The sequence below is a fragment of the Diadema antillarum genome, unplaced genomic scaffold, assembly GCF_040938485.1.
Source record: "Diadema antillarum isolate AM-2024a unplaced genomic scaffold, OU_Dant_1.0 seq00000981_RagTag, whole genome shotgun sequence".
Taxonomy (NCBI): domain Eukaryota; kingdom Metazoa; phylum Echinodermata; class Echinoidea; order Diadematoida; family Diadematidae; genus Diadema; species Diadema antillarum.
The window spans coordinates 1,424,775-1,442,164 of NW_027271821.1; the positions used below are offsets into that span (position 1 = coordinate 1,424,775).

At 38.9% G+C, this 17,390-nt stretch overlaps 1 protein-coding gene across 1 annotated transcript; it reads left to right on the forward strand.

Moving 5' to 3' along the window:
- The first annotated feature begins 676 nt into the window (after positions 1–676).
- Positions 677–13,777, forward strand: LOC139742173 (guanidinobutyrase-like). Its single transcript, XM_071652746.1, has 7 exons — positions 677–887; positions 9,838–9,960; positions 11,001–11,185; positions 11,614–11,820; positions 12,407–12,551; positions 12,985–13,079; positions 13,679–13,777. Exons 1-7 carry the CDS (start codon positions 677–679, stop codon positions 13,775–13,777), a joined length of 1,065 nt encoding a protein of 354 aa, XP_071508847.1.
- The last annotated feature ends 3,613 nt before the right edge of the window (positions 13,778–17,390 follow it).

The window sequence follows — 17,390 nt, forward strand, 5'->3', positions numbered from 1 at the left end:
GAGGAGGTATAAGAAGATTACGAGGGGGGCGGAGAATGAGGTGGACGACCTAGAAGGAGAAGAAATAAAAGTAGATGATGAAGAAGAGGAGGAGGAGGTGGTGGTGGTGGAGGGGAGGGGTGTAATTATGAGAAATAAGAGGGTGGCCTACTCCAGTAAGATGGGAATTCATGGAGAGAGAACGAATCAGGAAGGAGAATATGGGAGGGAAATGGGGGAGGAGTCAGAGAATGGGAGGAGGAGAAAGGGGGGGGGGGGTCACACTCACTCCGTCCAGGGAGGTTCACCTCCCTGCTCAGTCACAGGGCCAGGGACACACACACACAGACAGCAAATGCAAAAGGGGTGGAGTGTGGGGACCAGCTTACGTTCGTCACCTCTTCCCGCGAGCTGGTCAGTGCAAGATCACAGGGATATTTGCCTACACTGTCATCGCCCCCCACCCCCCCCCCCCCCCCCATCCCCGCCCCCTTTTGTTTTTTGTCGGCAGGCGTAGTAGTGCATAGATCAAAGTCACCGAACCGGAGTAGCACGTTACAACCACAGAACTCTTTGTTCTGTGGTTACAACGCATGAGGTATTCTCGGCAGGCAAGTCGGAGTATACGTGGAGCGTAGATCGAAGTCGCCGAGGAAGTATGGCTGCTGCAAGGAAATGTTTGATAGCTGGAACCAGAATGCTACGGCTGATGTCGTCGTCCAGAGGAGGTGTCGGAGCCTTGTGGAATCGGCAGCCGCTCTTCCGATCACTGAGCTCGTCCGGGCCAGTGCTCGTTCGCCGAACCTCGGTCGTCGACAAGTTCAACGAGCCCTTGTCGGGGTTGGAAGTGCCTAGGGCTGGTGGCATCGCCACAATGATGCGGCTTCCATACCAGAAGACTACCGAAAGTATGCAGGTTATGTTTTTGCTATCGATTTTTTTTTTTTTTTTTGGGGGGGGGGGGGGGGGGGTGCCGGGTAGGATATAGATTATACAGACATTTAATATTTATCTAGGTCAGCAGGTGCCAATTAAAAAACAGAGGGCTAAATGCAAGGATCTTGCTGGTTTGTTTATCTAGACTACCTATAAACTGTGCAGTAACTTTATTAAATTATTATCTACTAGCAGCACCCGTGGAAATCCACGGGTCTGAGGGGTTTTACTCTTTTTTTTTCCCTCTCATATATACGATTTTACACATTTTTATTGATGAAATAAAAAGAACAGTTACTTGTGCTCTCTTCTACTCATGACCACCATCCCCTCACACACATTTTCACCCTCGCAGAACAAACAAACAAACAAACATTCAGGGAAAAATCACCAAAAAACGCTTGATGAGATTCTCCGAAAGTTCTGCCCACAGATTCTTCCCGTCTGAACGGGGAGATGCTATTGACACTGCATGACTTTGATATTAATTATACCCCCTGTTCTTGCATCCATGCAGGCACCCGAGCGAATCCGCGGCTGGTCTCAAGGCATCGCATTTTTTTTTTTCATTCCTATTTCTTTTCCCACGTTATGAGAGAAAAATATAATATTTTCGTCTTCAATCGCTCCCTCCTTTTTGTTTTTAATCACCAAAACTTGGTTCGATGTATCAGAGAACCATCCGTTTATATACTTCAGACTAAACACCATCATTATTATTATCATATTGTTATCATTATTATGCTCCTACTGTTATATTATTATTGTGATCATATAGTCATTAGGCTTTATAAGTATAAGAAACCCGTGGAAATCTACGGGTCTCAGGGCTTCATATTCTTCCTTTAATATTTCTTCAACCACGTTATGACAGAAGAAATACACAAAGATTATTTTTGTCTTCATTTGCTCCCTCATTTCTGTTTTCATAATCAAAACTTGGGTTGATGGATCTAGAACCGCCTGTTTATCTCATTGATACTGTTTATTGTTTTTACTATCATTATAATCATTGATTATGATTATGATTATTACCATTATTATTATTTTCAGGGAGGGGAGATCATAGTCATTCGGTTTCATTGCTATTTTATATAATTCATTGACATGGGGATGACTCAAGGGAATTCAGAAAAAAAGTTTATCGGTCAAGGATAGTGAATCTTTTTGTCCGTCATGTCAAGGTTACTCTCAAGGTTACTTATTTCAAATAGCTTCGTTATCATTGATATTTATTTTTAAACATTAAAACAATCCAGTACCTGTTTGCGTCTCCTCCGCCCACTCTTAGTTATGGATTATAGCACCCCTCCCCATTAATTTGTATTGGCCTATTCTCTTATTACAGTGTAATATTGTTATTGTTATTATCATTTTTATTATTACTAACATTTTTATAATTATTATTTTTTTTAATCATGTTCCAAATTTCACATTTCATATTCAGGTTACATATTCCATTTGATTTTGAAGTAAAATATGTTTAACACAACAGTCAATTTTAGACATAATTTCACAAATGTATAAGGACATGTAATACAATGATGTGTAAATATGAGGAACCTACTAAAAAGCAATGCTTATAGGATGTAGGTTCCAAAGAAATAATGTAAGCGTTTAGTGCAACATGCTAATTACGAAAGATGACGAAACACATGCGAAATTCAGTATGTCGAGATTATAATAAAATCTATGGAATGAACAAAATAGTTTATAATTTTCAAGGTAAAAACTCAAGGATTTAATGCTACATAAAATTGCAATATTGGTCAAACAAATGTAGTCAAATGTAGTCACCCGAGCGAGGCATCATTAGGGGAGAGGAGAGAGTAGAGTCATAATATAGGGATGATCAACATAGGGAGGCAGAAATGTTAATTTGTTAAGAATTGTAAAAATCTCTTTCCCCCATTTTTCTGCTCTTGATAAAAAGCTTTTCTGAAGACAGTCCTGCGCAAACTGTCCAAAACTGCTTCACTGCACTAACATACTCAATCTTGTGCTGAGCAGGACTACCCCAGTTGTGTTTTTGTTGCTATTGTGCTGAGAGAAATACAATATTTTCGTCTTCACTATACTGCATGCTCTCTTCTTTTAGTTTTTATCACCAAACCTTGGTTTGATAGATCATAGAACCACCCGTTTATCTGCTTCAGACACAGGTACATTTTATCATCATTATTATCATTATTGTTATTATTATTATTATTATTATTATTATTATTATTATTATCGTTATTATATTACCACTATAATCTCCACTATTATTTGTGGAGGGGGAGATCATATTATAGTCATTAGGTTTAATAAGTAGGCACCTGTTGGAATCCATGCATCTCAGGGCCTCGTATTTTTTCTTTAACTCTTTTCCCTCGTTATGGGAGAAAGAAGAATATTTTTGTCTTCATTTGCTCCCTCTTTTTTATTCTTATCAACAAAACTTGGTGTGATGGACCATAGAATTACCCATTTTATTTCCACTTGGAAATTCAAAAAAAAAAAAAGCGGTCGGCAAAGCGAGGGTTTCCTCTACGTCCGCTCATCTTATGAATATTCATATTTACAGCAGCCCTACAGTAAATGAATGGACAGCGGCGCGTGTAATCTGATATGGAAGGATACGATCGGCAAGGACAAAATTAAGTGGATATTTAGCCGTCCTAAACAGTCTGAGTACAATGATACCCGCTTGAGAGTAAACAATGACGTACCTGAGCTGCATATGTATAGTATGCTGCAGTTGTGCAAAATACAATAAAATCACAGCATTCGTTGTTTTCATTAGGACACGCCAATGCCAATGGCGAACGTCACTGTACGTAAATGCCCTTGTATGACCGCGCGCGCCGTGTATTATACGATATGAGAGTCCATCACGCGAAAGCAGATAGTGATTCATGTAACCATCGTCAATACGTACACACAGGCGCAGGCCACACACTGGCGTACCGTGCCCACCCGAGAGTACATTGTGTGCGTGCCTGCATGTCCGCCGGAAGATGTCAAAGATTTCGCTGCACCCATCATCTTTAGTATCCCACTGTCTCTGCCAGATAAATGATGCACTATCGAGAAAGTAGGGGTCCAGCGCAGGATTGGTGAATATTAAAACGATCGGCTCTTTCGTCACGCACAAAAATGCATTATGCATGTAGCTAATTAATTTTTCTTTTTCGTCCTCGACGTCGACACGGAGGCGGAGAGGGGACGAAACCCGCGCCATTCGATGCAGGATACTCTCCTGCGGCTGACGGCACCGGTCGCAGCTGCCCGGAGCCGACGGCTCGGGAGGAGATAGACAATCCAGCAACGCCGGAATAAAACAGGAAATACATAAGGCCGCGACAACAACAACAACTTCGAGTATTATAGTATAGGACTATTTTAAACATCTATGGGATTTGTTTGCATTTTTTGGCCTAGTTCTATAGGACCCATCCGCAAGGTATAAGCAGCCGTTCTGATTTCTAGTTTGGTATGGCCAGGGTAGGGAGATGCCTCTCTCACACATTCAAATCAATTGGTATAGCAAGCTGTATATCAATCTCGGGATGCTGTCTCGGTGTGTACCAAACTGTAAAAAGGTGTTGGGGTCACCAGAGCCATTAGCTGTTGTACATTAAGTGTAGGCCCGTATGATAACATAATGTAGCCTTGGGTGTTTTTGTGTACAGTACCAGTTAGGGTAAAGATCAGAGTCAACATATCAAAAATAGAGAGAGAGAAAAAAAAACAACAACGTTAAATTTTACTTAAGCAATAAATGAAGCATAGAAGTGAATAGCAGAAGCAGCATTGGACGAACTTGACAGACATGCATTTTCTGGCATTTTGACAGAGTGAAAAAGAGCCCGCCTCTACATTATGATCTCAATCCTATGCTCTTAAAAAAAATGCAAACTTTAGTGTTTTATAGGCATATCTTGCAATGATTTGTCCTTCTCAAGATTCAAATTTTTCTTACTTCTGCTGGTTGAAATACCTGAAGGTATATCCCTCGCAGTGTAGGGCCCTATCTGACCACTCACTATGGCATTCACTGAAAAATCAAACAAACTAACAAAAAACAAACAAAAAGTAGATTGGTTATTGGGTATAAACCAGAATTTGAGGGGTGAATGGCAAGTACAGCTCTTCAGAAAAGTTATATGCTATGATCATAGAGATACATACATTTCATACTAGATTCAATAATTAGAACTCATTGTGTGGAATTACAGCTTTCACATATAGAGCTTCATGTATAATTCTGATCATTTTTAGTTTATTGTACGCACAAGTTTGAAAAATCTGTTGTAGATATTGCGTTATATCTATCTACAACATATAAACTTCCCATTCACTTACAGGAACGCCTTGACGCTCGGGTTTATTATGTCTGATATCGAGTGTAATGGCATTGTATGATACCACAGGAAACTCTTATCATAGTGGGATGCACTTTGCTGTGTACTTTGTTGGAACGTGACACTGACAAAGGGGGGGGGGGGGGTAGAGTTAAAACTTGCTATCCAAAGGTTACTTGGTGAATCAGTGCTGTTTGCTGTATATAACATGGGTGCCAACTACCCAACTGTACAATGTTGTTTTATTCTTGAAATAGTCTAATGGAACATATGGGTGCCAACTACCCACTACAATGTTGTTTTTTTATTCTTGAAATGATCGAAGAATTTGTTTGCAAAAACCGATAAGTCTATATTTGCCAAATGGAGATATTTGCGATTAAAGGTCAAGAAAAATAAAGAGAATAATAAAAAAATTTTGCTTCTTTTGACCATAACTTAAAAAATATACCTGTATATAATATAGTGACCAATATATCATTTAAAAGGTATTATTTTGTTCTTTATGACAGAGATCGTACTTCAAAATATTCAAAAATGGACTTATTGGTTTTTGCAAACAAACCCTTCAAATACTCTAATGGAACATATTATGCTTTACATGGAAGATGTTTCAGTGCCAAGGATAATTAGGTTGTTTTACACTGAAGATACTGTTGTAAGCCGGGTTAATGATGACGCTGACAGTCTCCATTTGACGTTGCATAGATTTATTTGAACAAATCGAACAGTCTCAGTCTGCCGATACATGTATAAACTCCGCATTATCCTCATACAGCTACATGTCGAATACAGATACAGGCCTATTAACTATTCAACATAGCAGAGCTCGTAGAGAATATATTTGTATGTCCATTCTCTCTCAAGTGAAAGTGAAGAATCAAGAATTAATCAAATCTGCGTCATTATATTCACATGAAAAATAAAAGTTCCGTTGTGCCCATGCCAACCACACGCACACTGCGCCATTGGCATGGACACAACGCGCCTCAACGCATTGACGCAACAATAACATACCGCATATTTCCATTTACCACAAACTTCCCCGCGATTATATAACACAACCATGTGTTATATAATCCCAATTACATCATATTATTTTCATACCATTACACACAATAATACATAACGAAAAATTCCCCGCTCTCCACATCAAATCATTACACTTTACAGCAATTCCATACAGAGCGGATTAACAGTAGATAATTACAAAAATATATTTCAGGAAAGCGTGTGTTCCCCGCTTTTCCAGTCAAATATACAAACGCGGAAATACTACAAAATCGAACATTATTTTGGAAATCTGCCAAAAGCTGAAACTCTTGAACCTTCCAAATTTACAGTAAATCATACAAATTCAGATACATGGCATAAAGGTTCGGGCGAAGAGAATAACACATCAATACGTCATCTTCAGTTCCGCTTCAATGTAAAGCTCAGTTGTTCCACATTGTCAGTTATGTACAGATTCTCCGAGAAAATGGTCTATGTAAGCCCAGAATAACGTCAAACGTGCCGTAACAGAACATGTTCTGCGTCGTATATAAAACCATGCATTAATGTCTGTATCAATTAAGATTTATATCGAGGCACAACATAGACAGGTCTCTTAATACACTATGCAAATTGTACATACAACACGACAACTTCCCCGCGATTAATCATACGACCCGTATGATGATAATCTATTTTCTAAGAGTAATATTTCTCAATTACTCAATATAACACATATCAGGAAATGCAACAGTTAAAACAAAGTGAAGTCACGGAATGTTAGAATTCACTAATAACAAATATGAGCTTCCCCGCTTTAGCAAGCGAATGATAAAGATAACTTCCCCGCTTTATGTGTCATATCGTCACAGTCGACAATTTGCTCATTTACAAAACTTCACACAAATTAAGGGATCATTCAAAGCATGAATTCTCGACCAACTATATCTCATTATCAAACGTTCCTGAATCACTGAACAACCACTAAATATTGTCAGAATGCCATGTTGTTCAGCGTCCAACAAAACAATTAAAACAATAATAGTTCCTTCGTTTTTCCACGTAATAGTGATTTCAAATACTTTCATATCACTATTCCAATATCTCATTAAAAACTTCTTATCAATCACATATCAATTAAGACAACCATATCTTGATAATCATTTCTCGCATTGATATCGCATCTCTAAATGCGCATAGTTCCTAAATCCATTGCTATACTTGAGATGGTACACAAGTTTCAGCTGCAGTCATGAACGTATACACTGTAAGCGAATCAACTCACAACAAATTCCATGAACGGACAGCGGATTTCTAACCTGCAGCGACCAACCCCAAATCCGGTCTCCAATTTGACTCCCAGGGCCCCCATACCGTTCCCTGAACATGACATCCATGCTTCCACATGTTACAGTTAGGTATGCATGCCTCCCTTGTTGTTACATTATTGACAACAATGTCACCATGAGAAATGTTCTCCCCTTTTGGAATTGACCGCTCCTTTGGCGCTACGTTAGTTCTTTGTGGCTGCACGTTTGCATGCTTTTGGACATCCTGACCTTCAAGTGATAATTCGGGAACCCTCTTCGTACCCTCTCCTACAGGTTGTGTAATTAGAAGCACCCCAGCATCTAAATCCTTTGCATCAACCTGTTCATCACATGACTCATGTCCATGTCCCCCAGCATCAATTTCTGCACCACCCTCATCTACATCAACGCATCCCAGAATTTGCGATCCCCCATCCAAAATATCCTTCTTCTCCTGTCCAGCTGTATCTGAGGAAAGATCTAGCTGCTGAGCAACCGGGTCAGTGAACACTCCTTGTGTTCCAGCATCAGCACTCCCAGTTTTCAGCCCATCTCCCTCTAGCATACAATCTTCACGGAGAACTAACAGTGCTTCTCTCCTCAGCACTTCAAATCGGCCTCCCCTATTTTTCATGTGCAAACGCCTCAACAAAATTCGTTCCCTCTCATCTCGTGTTCCACTGACAAACTGATTTGACAGAGCTTCATCCCTATAAGCTGCCTCAGAGCCGCAGCTTCCTTCTCATCGTCTGCAGCATCTACCAATTTGGCATAAAGACGCATGAGAGCCCTACTGAAGTCTTCCAAGTCTTCACTATCATGTTGAACACGATTATAGAACAAGCATCGCAAATAGTGAGAATTCTCTCGACTAAAACACAGACGGAGAGCTTTTACAATCTCTGTGAAACTCCTCCGCTTCTCGTCAGACAGACAATAAAGAATCTCCTCTCTTGCTGACCCCGTAAGGTTGCTCACCAAAACCCAAGCCTTCTCCTCATCATTGAAATGGAAAGGTTCAATAATAAAATTGAATCCTTCCATCCAGTTAGAAAAAGGTGTTTCAGTGCCATCTTCACAATACCCACTAAACTTGTCAATCTGAGCATGGCCTAGAGCGAGATTTACACACAACCCTATTGCCTGTCGATATGATGACGAAGAGCAATTATCACTTTGCACATCCTTATAAACAAACTGTTCACACATGACTAACAACGCAGTTAAACTGACCAATTAAGACACGCCAAACATGACACGTAATGCCCAAATGGCATCATAGGTCACAATCTGCCTGAAGTCCATTCGGTTTAAACAAAAGTTATCAAATACCGTCTTGTTCAGTGCGTGAGATGCCATCAGCTCCAACTGTCACATCCTGATGTCCTGCTGCTCCTGTGGTACACTCGCGCTGATAGACATCTACGGCAAACTCTCGATGCATCATTTGCTCCAGTCTTCAATCTGCTACCGACGAGCCTGATCATCTTGAAGTTGCCTCACAGAGTAGCGTTGCTCTACCAGGGCTGATCAACGTACACCATCAAGATCACTCCTGCATACTCCTGTCCGCTATCAAAGTGTCGTCAAAACAGCAGGTCTCCTCGGAGCGAAACGTGGATCGTTCTTCCGTCATACTCGAGGCTGTTATTCGTCGATCAGGGTTCTTCAACTGGATGAACGTCAGAACGTCGCAATCCGCCAGGCTGTCATCATCCCACTCCTGACACCATTTGTTGTAAGCCGGGTTAATGATGACGCTGACAGTCTCCATTTGACGTTGCATAGATTTATTTGAACAAATCGAACAGTCTCAGTCTGCCGATACATGTATAAACTCCGCATTATCCTCATACAGCTACATGTCGAATACAGATACAGGCCTATTAACTATTCAACATAGCAGAGCTCGTAGAGAATATATTTGTATGCGTCCATTCTCTCTCAAGTGAAAGTGAAGAATCAAGAATTAATCAAATCTGCGTCATTATATTCACATGAAAAATAAAAGTTCCGTTGTGCCCATGCAAACCACACGCACACTGCGCCATTGGCATGGACACAACGCGCCTCAACGCATTGACGCAACAATAACATACCGCATATTTCCATTTACTACAATACAAAGAGAGATTTTTCACATTTGGCATTATTTGATTCAAACAAGTGGATGTATTGCCATCATAGATTTGCCCCTTCATTTATGTTGCATAAAACCAATACAAAATGTTGCTGCTAAAGCTCTGTCTGTCTGATGCATTGATGTCTTCCAGATCTTGACGCCTGCTTCGTGGGCATCCCTCTCGACATCGGCACTTCCAATAGGTCTGGGACGAGGTTTGGACCCCGTCAGATCCGCACTGAATCTGTTCTGCTCAGAAATTGCAACAGCATTGGTGAGAAAACTCCCTTAGGCCATTTGACTACACATCGTTTTTGTCAGTAAGAAAAGAATTTACTTGGTAGATTTGGTATGTGCTAACCAAAGATATGGTGAAGTGAATACAGTGTAAGCTCATTTAATGCATGAAATTCAGCTTTTTGCAGATTTGCACATCAGTCAACAGTTAGTATAAGTGTACAGATTTTCTGCCTTCCCATGTATATTGTCATATGCCAGGTTTACTTTGATTTCAAAACCATGAATGTTCCTGTTGATCAACAAAATACAAGTCATAAAAGCTTTGGTTCTTGATGAATTAAAGGGGCATTCCAAACGATTTACATAATTTCACACCATTTAGTACATTTATCGACAGCTTCATGTATAGATTTGTGGATTTTATTGTGGTCCCCAAGCAGAGCAATCAATACCGTACTCTGAAAAATCTTAAACAAATTACACTGAACAGAGTCTATGACACAGGAGCCTCGCATATTCCAGAAATATAGCAGTGCAATTCCATTACAATACTGCTTCCTTAACAAGTTCACCTGTGTAAAATCTATGCATGCCTTCTTCTTTTGTTCTGCTTTCTTAAACCCCAACTCATACATTCTTACGGTGAGGCTGCCATGTTGTCATCCTTGTTCATTGCAAGTTGTTATAAATTGTGGAAACACTCTTACTCCTCATCCCAATCACTATACATTCTGGAACTCTGTACTTGGTATATTTGAAGGGTTTGTTTGCAAAAACTGATAAGTCCATTTTTGAAGATTTTGAAGTACGATCTCTGTCATAAAGTACAAAATAATACCTTTTAAATGATATATTGGTCACTACATATAAAGGTATATTTTTGAAGTTATGGTCAAAAGAAGCACAAATGTTCTTATTATTCTCTTTATTTTTCTTGACCTTTAACCGCAAATATCTCCATTTGGCAAATATGGACGTATCGGTTTTTGCAAACAAAGTCTTCATTTAATTTAGAGTTGTTGAAATGTAAAAGTCTGATAATCATCCAGAGATCTTCTTTAAATTCATAAACAGGTGCCTCTCCATTTGAGTCCCTCCAAGTTGCAGACATTGGAGACGTGATCCTCAACCTTTATGACCTTAAAAAGTCTTGTGAGATGATTCACCAGCAGTACCGGGACATCATTGCCAATGGGTGCAAGCCTTTAACCCTGGGGGGAGACCACACCCTTACCTACCCCATTCTCAAGGCAGTGAAGGTACAAATAAATGCTGTGTGTTTATGATAACAACTGATAATGAGTATGATGATGATGGTGATTAAGATTATAGCGCAACAACAAAAATATGAAAGGATAGTGAAATGACAATTGATGATTATTTTTCAGGGTGGCTGGATGTAAGGAATGAATATTTCGGTATACTAATACCATTATTCAAGGTTTAATTGTCCATGCATGGCTTTTACATTTTAACACTCATTGTCACTTCAATTCCATCATAAATGCTCTGCTGTCTCAGTACTTCTTCTTGTAATATCAATTAAACCATGACATTGAGAGTAGGGTTTTACAGTTGACATCCAAGTGTATTGACAGAGGGTAGTAAAGTTTTACACTTGTTCTTCTTCTTGTGTATATTTCATTTCAGAAGGTTATTCCATAAACAAAATTTTGACTTGTTGCAGGAAAAATATGGTCCAGTTGGTCTGGTTCATGTAGACGCCCACGCAGATGTCAGTGAATCAATGCTTGGGGAGCCCATAGCTCACGGGACCCCATTCCGCCGAGCAGTGGAGGATGGATGTCTGGACTGTAAGAGGGTGGTGCAGATTGGGCTGAGGGGCTCACAGTATAGTCCCTCTCTTGGAAGTGAAGATTTCCAGAAGGAAATGGTAAATAACAGTCAATAGAGGGAGCCCTCCTCACTGTCATGCATGCCAGTAGCTTTATTTCTTTCTACTTTCTTATGCCTGTTCTCACGGAAGTATGAATTAAAAGAAGTTGATATGATAGGAGTTTGTGAAATCTAAGCACCAGACTAAGAGATATATGAGTGAAATCACACACACACAAATATTAATGTTGATGATACCAATAATTTTTTATGTCTCATCAAGAAACACGCTAGACATCACACCAGTCCTACTGAGAGAATCTTGGCATTGGCATTTAAGGATAGAGGAGGTAAAGAAGAAGAAAAAGAAGGAGAAGCCGCTCTTATTTGAAGTTAGTTTTTATCTCTGTCCCTTCCTTAATTCAAAAGAGAATCCACTCATTCTGTTTCATATTTGATGCATGCTGTAAGGTTTTAGGCCTGGGGCCTGTTTCATAAAACTTGTCATCAGTGACAAGTTGTCATAGGTGTGACAAGCTACTGAAATCCTTGCATCTGACTGGCTGAGAGCAACTTTTTCATAGAAATGTGGCAGTTGTCACTGATGACAAATTTTATGAAACGGGCCCCTGGTTTTCATACAGGGATTCAGAGTGGTCCCAGTCGAGGAGTGCTGGTACAAGTCTATGGCACCTTTGATGGAGGAAGTCAGGGGCATGATGGGAAGTGGACCGGTCTACCTTTCTTTTGATATTGACGCCATTGATCCAGGTCTAGCTCCAGGAACAGGTAAAAGTGACAGTTTCTTTGTTAGTGACAAGCTGTAAATGATGCATATAATCTATATATACACAAACATGATGGAAGCAGTTTCAATCAAATGATGCTGTATGAATGGATGGTCTACAATCGTATGGATGCTAAAGCATAGAGGACATTGCAAACTGCAAAGAGATGACTCTTTATAAACTCTTAAGCCAGTAGAATTTTTTTTTTTTACTCCCTACGTTAGATGGATTATCAGAAAACTGTGGCGTGAATTGTGTCCTCTTCGTGTTTCACATTAAATTTATAGATATAGCACAGAGTGAATACTTTATGAAATTATATTCAATGACAATTATATTTTTAAGTGTATAAACACACTGAAACAGCAGTGAATTTCTTGTCAAAAATGTTGATGCATTCTTCAAAATCAAATTTCCATGGAATAATTTTACAGGAACCCCTGAGATTGGTGGGCTCACATCTGTCCAAGCTCTTGAGATTGTTCGTGGCTGCAGGGGGCTGAACTTGGTCGGGTGTGATCTGGTAGAGGTGAGTAGTTGTCATGGTAACTTAACAAGTCTCTTGTCAAGCTCTTCCCTCCATTATATGTCATAAAAGCTGATTGCTAGTGGATACATCAAGATCCAGGCTGAGAGATGGAGGGGAGTGGTATAGGATCAGTCTCCATCCTCTTATAAGCCACTAGACATGCCCACTTTATGCCATTGACATTTTATGAGGTATAGATGGCAGGGGCAATAGCTGGAAGACCAGTGTAATTAGGTCTAACCTTGTGCAGAATTCATTGTTGAACATGCAGCGAGAGAAGCTGACCCATTAGTCATGTGTCAGAATGAAGAGAGAGGTGTATACAGTCTTCATTCATGTGTACAGTGTTTTTTGTAATTGTAACATGAATGGTTTAACTTAATTCTATTAAGTGTACGGAAAGTGGTGTATTAAAGGGAAAAGACTGCTGCATATATTCAATGAACTGGATAAAGATAAGGGGGGGGGGGGAGTCTGCCACCTAAGAATCAGATTCGTGGAATACTGCTGTCATAGCTGTGTATGCCGTCTTCATTCTCTCCTCACCCTTTGTGAACAGCATATATATTTTCTTTTGCATGATGTTGTTACCAAACCAGGTGTCTCCGCCTTACGACACTACCGGTATCACAGCATACACAGGGGCCCACCTGCTCTTTGAAATGCTATGTGTGCTCCCAGGAGTAAAGTACTACTAGAAGATGTCATCTTGTGAGATAAGAGCTGGACTGTTTGTAGACGCTTGTGACATGTGAATTGATTGATCAATTGAATGAATTAATTAATTGAATTAATCAACATCCAACAAGTGGGAGGAAAGCATACAGACGTTAAAAATGCCCTGTACGTGTCAACAATTCTTATAAATCACAAAACTGGAAAGGAACTTCACCGTGCATCGTTTCGCCGATTGACAATCAACTTCTGGTGTCCTTCCATGGAAGAATGGTCTTTCTGTGTGTGAAGTCTTTCCAGTTTTGTGATTCATAAGAATTTTGGAGAGTACACTTCAACAGGATGGATAATAATGTATATCATTTTATTCAAAATATACCCTTACAGACATTTAAAATACATCATACAGATTGACAGACACTTAACATACATTCTGCAGACACAATAATATACAGACAATGCATAAAGAGTTCTCACAGATACATTTCAAACATCTTACCAGTGTTCTGCAGATCATATCCAATACAAGGTGTAACTTTTGATGAAAACTGTAATACTTTTACTTCCATGAATTGAAGCCAACAGCCTACTCATGGCATAAAACTTTTGCCAGATACTGCCCCTGCATTCAACGCATTGTGCAGACAAGAGCTTTCGTGTGCATTTTACTTTTGTGATACTTGGCTCCTCACGACATTCACAAAAGTGTCATGCATGCAAAATGGCTTTACAGTACTCATTGTGGAAAAAGTGATGTAGGTGTGGAGAAAAAAACAATGGTAGCCAGAACTGAGCAAAAATGTTATGGTTTTGAAGGCAAATACTGTCATACATGTACCATGTTGCCCGTGTTTACCATATCCATGGAGTCTTTATCATTGCTATGCCAAGGGAAGTAGCTACAGTACTGATGGGGTTCTTTTACAATAGCCAACTCATCTGATGATGTAGATACAAGTATATGTAGAAACAGAATCGTTCATTGCTTATACATTCAGCTGACTCCCATTATAATGATCAGAAGTCCTCAGGACCAGCAATTTTCTTTTGTTATATCGAAATGTCGTAATAACCCAACAAATAAACAATGAAAAACAAAGAGCAGATAATAATGACTGTGAAATTTTACTTCGTTGTAACCTAATGTTGTTATAGCAGTGTTTGTTATAATGGGAGTGCACTGTATGTATAAATCTTGAATACACAATAGCAATAATCCTAACCAACCGTGGCTATGCATGGCTACTCTTGCAAATCACAGTTCAGTCATGTGCTGCTAGAAGACTAAAAAACTCAACATTTAAATCGTGAGGCGACTCTAAGTTTGTGAATGATTTCTAGTACAGCCACAAATATACCTTGTACATTGTCACTGTCTTCCATTCTACGGTATATGAAACGAGACAACTCAGTGGGGCCTACCTGGTGCAAGTACGAAATCTTTGGAAAACAGTAATTCTCAGCGAGTGTGCCAAGAAAGTAATGACAATTTTTACAATTTTATTCACATATGGAATTATTTCTGCAGGTTGGTTGGTAATCCTAACAAAACTTTGTTTTAATGTGGGTATTGTATTAGGTTTATCTTGTGTATTGTCTACCATATGGACAACGATTTGTTTTGTGGCAGGATCCATCAATCCATTGATGGATTCATACAGTTGCATATAGTACAATTACAATATGAATTTATTTGATATCATTTATTAAGTGTGTGAAGCAAAGGCTAATTACATGTAGCTCTCATGAGTGCATTCCTTTATCATTGCTGCAGCTAGAGTATGTATTGTATTACGTGTGTGTGTGGGGGGGGGGGGGGGGGGGGGGAATGCACCCTACCAGCCCAGCTTTTTAGCATTCCTCCCCATTTCCAACATTTTTGTATACTTAACAGTTTTTCTGTAAACTTATCCTTTATTTTGTATTATGATGAAATTTATGTATCTTGTACTTGTATTTAATTTCTGTAATATGTTTATGTTTTTGTTGGAAATGAAAAATGAATGAATGAATGAATGGAAAATTGTAATCTACCGGCTATTAGGCATTCGTAAATTCCTTATAGATGAACAAGGTCCTCAGTTATGTGATATGTATGGAGATTTTTGTCTTTCCTCATTTCTATGTTTAGCAATTTGGTGCAATTTCACGTAACAAAACTGCCCGTTGTGTGTCTTGAAATGATAAATTTTAAATGTCGATGAAAAAGAGAAGTGATTATACTTTTGTCTTAATTCCTATACAAGTACAAAGTGCTTGGAACCTGTGAAGTCATTTGTTTCTTATTATGTTGTTTTTTTTTAGTCTGAAATTTATGAAAATACAAATAGTGTATAAAGAAACTTTGAAATTTGGTGCAAAATCAGTTACTGTTTATGAGAGTTTATGTCATGACAGTGGACTCCCATTATAATGAAATCCTTGGGACTTTTTTTTTCTTTCATTATATCGAAATTTCATTATAACAGAACAAATAAGCAATAAAATAAATAGAGAGGATAATATTGAGGCCTGAATTTTTACTTCGTTTTAACCAGAATTTCATTATAACAATGTTCGTTTTGACAGGAATGCAATGTATATTTGTAAGGAAATTCCTCTGTACACTGTGCATGCATAAAGATGATAAAGTGTAATATTGTCATTGACTATAGATGACACGAGACATTTCTTGATTTGGAAGAAATAAATGACTTTTTTTTTCTGTGTACAATTGTGCTGTAGTTCATGCTTTCATATCTTCTCATGAAGGAGAGCAACCTTTACACACACTGACAAACAAACAAGCAAACAAACAAACCAGAAGCATGATTTATTTCAGCCGCAAGTGAAATTTAATGCACTCATCAAATGTAAGAGTTAGCAGTTTAAAAAATAGCTTTAAAAAAGAGACAATCCTGAACACTTTCATGTGAATTAATGGTATGAAGATAATACTGTACAATGTTTGGAATCACAGCTACTGTACATAAACTTCTGCTCTACACCTCTGTGTAATACTGTAAAAGTGGAAATTTTCGCGGTGTTGAAATTTTCACGCATTTCACGCAATCAGAAACTAGCGCGAAAATAAAACATGTTGCTTGCCACATGTTCCTGTAGTTGATGTCTTAATATTACAGAATTAAAAACACGCAAAACTCTTATCTGACTGAGCGCGAAAAATTAGTCGCACGAAAATATCCATTTTTACAGTAATGTGTAAATGGTCTATGGGAAAATTCTTATACATACTGCTATGTATCCATTAAATGTCAGTTGACAATAAATTGAACATGACTCTCAAACTGTAAAGTGACTTCACCTTGTGTCAAATACTGAGGTAGAAAAGTTGATATGTTCATGTACCAAGAGCATAAAATTACCAAGAGCTGCTTTCAGGCAACCTAAATTTTCAATGTACTTGCCCCCAAAATGGCAAGTATGAACAAGGAAAGTGGCTGGTCCCTGCTTGTAAATCCTTTCCTGTCCTTTGACAGCCTGTATTGTTTTCAATTGCATTAGGAGTAGAGCTAGAATGAATGGTCTTTCATACAGGGCCCCATTTCATAAAAGATGTTAGGATAGCAACTCTTGCTGGAATGGCAACTTCCAGTAGCAACAGCCAATCAGGAAGCTGGATTCTTGTCATTACCA

What these genes read in the sequence shown, in the direction of transcription:
- LOC139742173 (XM_071652746.1), top strand. Translation starts at nt 677, where the DNA reads ATGCTACGGCTGATGTCGTCGTCCAGAGGAGGTGTCGGAGCCTTGTGG. An exon ending in CCATTCTCAAGGCAGTGAAG is followed by an intron (nt 11,186 to 11,613) that starts GTACAAATAAAT and finishes GACTTGTTGCAG; the next exon opens with GAAAAATATGGTCCAGTTGG. An exon ending in AAGATTTCCAGAAGGAAATG is followed by an intron (nt 11,821 to 12,406) that starts GTAAATAACAGT and finishes GTTTTCATACAG; the next exon opens with GGATTCAGAGTGGTCCCAGT.